The following is a 2295-nucleotide window of genomic DNA, read 5'->3' as shown; positions in this document are numbered from 1 at the left end:
AGTTGACTCGATAACCACAAACAACATCCAGATTGTTCAATATTAATTTCGATTTCATACATATTTAAAATGTTTGTTCCTAAAATGAACTGTTGAAGTGGCGATTGCCTAGTTGGTTGTGGAACGGACTGCCGAGACGAATATCCGCAGGTTCAAATCCCCAGAGCACACACCTCTGACTTTTCTAAAAAATTATGTGTGTATTCTTTGTGAATTATCGCTTGCTTTAACGGTGAAGGAAAACATCGTGAGGAAACCTGCATACCTGAGAAGTTCTACATAGGAATTTTCGAGATGTGTGAAGTCTATCAATCCGGACTAAGCCAGAGTGGTGGACTAAGGTCTAATCCTTCTTAGTAGAAGAGGAAGCCCGTGCCCAACAGTAGGACAGTATATAATACAGAGCTGATATTATATTATTATGAAATGAACTGTAAAACTCGAAAAATGAACTAGCAACACCTGCTATCGATTCGCGGCAGCTGCAAGGGCAGCGGCGTAGGCAGCGTCGCGTCGAGCGGGGGCGGCGCGGTGTGGAGCGGTGCCGCCGCAGGAGGCGGAGAGCGCAGCGTGCGGTGACGCGTGCGGCGGCGCGGCGCGGGCGGGCGGGGCGGTCGGCGGCCTCAGTAGCGGCCGAACTAGCGGTGGGAGCCGTCATGTCGTTCGAGGAAATAATAATGCACGTCAAAAACACGCCCGTAATATGGCAAACGTCGCACCCCAATTTCAAAAAGCGCAACGTTTTGAGTCGCACGTGGGCGGAGATGGCAAAAACTTTGGATGTGGACGGTGAGTGATTTTTTGTTTTGTAAGTAATTCGAGCGCGTCGCACGGCGCTGCCAACGTGACCGCAGCGGAGTGTGCTGGCGTCACTTGCAGTATCTATAGCAGTGGGGTTAGGTGTCCGTTACTGACGGTACGGTTTGCGTTACGTCGCGTTGTCGCGCTCGCTCGACAAGCTCCGCCGCTATTCGCCGGCTGTTCGTTTCGTGCGGACCCAAATGTTTTGTGTACATACATGTATACATTTATGTTGCCTAGACCTTGTGTGGAATCTACCTTCCGAACAAGTTTGTAGATTTTCTTCTACAAAAAACTTTCGCAATTCATGTGTTAGTAAGTAATCATTAGAGAGTGAGTAGCATTTCACTATAGTATAGATATATTATATCAACTTAAAATATATAATATACAGAAGTAATTATTTATTTTAATATTATATTGTAGGTACGTGTAAGAAATTATTTCTTACAATTTGACATTATATCTTTCATAAAATTTATAGCGCAGATTAATATTGTTGCAGAGAGTTTTTTGAAGAAACGATGGAAACATCTCAAGGATCAATATAGGAAGGAGCTCAAAAAGGTGCTTGCGTCATCCGAGCTCAACCCTGAAGAGGTGGAAGTCACGTGGCAGTACTACAACGACCTCAGCTTCCTCAGACACGAACTCTTCACCAGAGGTACCAGGAAGAAGAACACAGAAGTCCCCGTTGTATCTGAGGGTTCTGACACCGAACATGACAGCGACAGCGAGGCCTCAGCGTCCAAAATGAGGAAATATGATGACACAAAGAACGTAAGCATGGGCGAGACATTCACAGCTCAAGATAGAATGGACGTGAGTTGGCAGAACGATGCGGACTACATGTTCCTGATGAGTATACTGCCGTCGATGAAGAACCTTACGGAGATTCAGAAACTGCAGTTCAGGGGGAAGGTGAATGATTGGCTGATAGAAGCGTATACTCAGAACGGATACGCGGGGAATGAGTACGTCGCGAATGATACGGATAATAAAATGTATCTCCATTCGCAGTTGGTTAAAAGAAGGAATGCTAGGGGCCATTCGAGTTTAGACCCACTGAACTCTGAATAAGACATAGGATAAGTATTTCATGATTTTATAAGGCAAACAATGATTCTAGGACATGAATATTTTACATTGTGATTAGTCACTCGAAATTTATTCTTAACAAAATTGTTTTGATTGTACATTATAATATTCTTAATTGTGACTTCATAGAAGCATTGCAAAAAAATCTCTGTAACGTTTTTTATCGTTACAAAAGAATTGCGAAGAGGTAAAACTGAATGAGATCAAAATTGATACAATTAGGGCATATTATTCACTTTCTTAAAAATATTTGTAATAATAAAATATTAGGTGTAATGACTAATTAACTATTTAAAATTTAAATTATTGTACAGGGTATACTTAAAAATTAAGTATAAAGTTTAAGATACTTTCATCTATGTTAGACGTGTTTTATAAAAAAAAACAAAATTGTCA

At 41.8% G+C, this 2295-nt stretch overlaps 1 protein-coding gene across 1 annotated transcript; it reads left to right on the top strand.

Annotated features, from left to right (window-relative positions):
- The first annotated feature begins 631 nt into the window (after nt 1-631).
- Nucleotides 632-2085, top strand: LOC119191269. The gene is made up of 2 exons (XM_037445175.1): nt 632-789; nt 1307-2085. The coding sequence occupies exons 1-2, from the start codon at nt 657-659 to the stop codon at nt 1879-1881; spliced, it is 708 nt and encodes a 235-aa protein (XP_037301072.1). The 5' UTR covers nt 632-656; the 3' UTR covers nt 1882-2085.
- Nucleotides 2086-2295: the final 210 nt, after the last annotated feature.

Source organism: Manduca sexta, unplaced genomic scaffold, assembly GCF_014839805.1.
Source record: "Manduca sexta isolate Smith_Timp_Sample1 unplaced genomic scaffold, JHU_Msex_v1.0 HiC_scaffold_1274, whole genome shotgun sequence".
In the NCBI taxonomy this organism is placed as follows: domain Eukaryota; kingdom Metazoa; phylum Arthropoda; class Insecta; order Lepidoptera; family Sphingidae; genus Manduca; species Manduca sexta.
This window is presented reverse-complemented; position numbering and strand designations above follow the sequence as displayed.

Bases quoted from the DNA above. Each gene is read 5' to 3' on its own strand.
- LOC119191269 (XM_037445175.1), top strand. From the start codon at position 657: ATGTCGTTCGAGGAAATAATAATGCACGTCAAAAACACGCCCGTAATA. The intron at 790-1,306 runs GTGAGTGATTTT...ATATTGTTGCAG, and splicing joins AAAAACTTTGGATGTGGACG to AGAGTTTTTTGAAGAAACGA.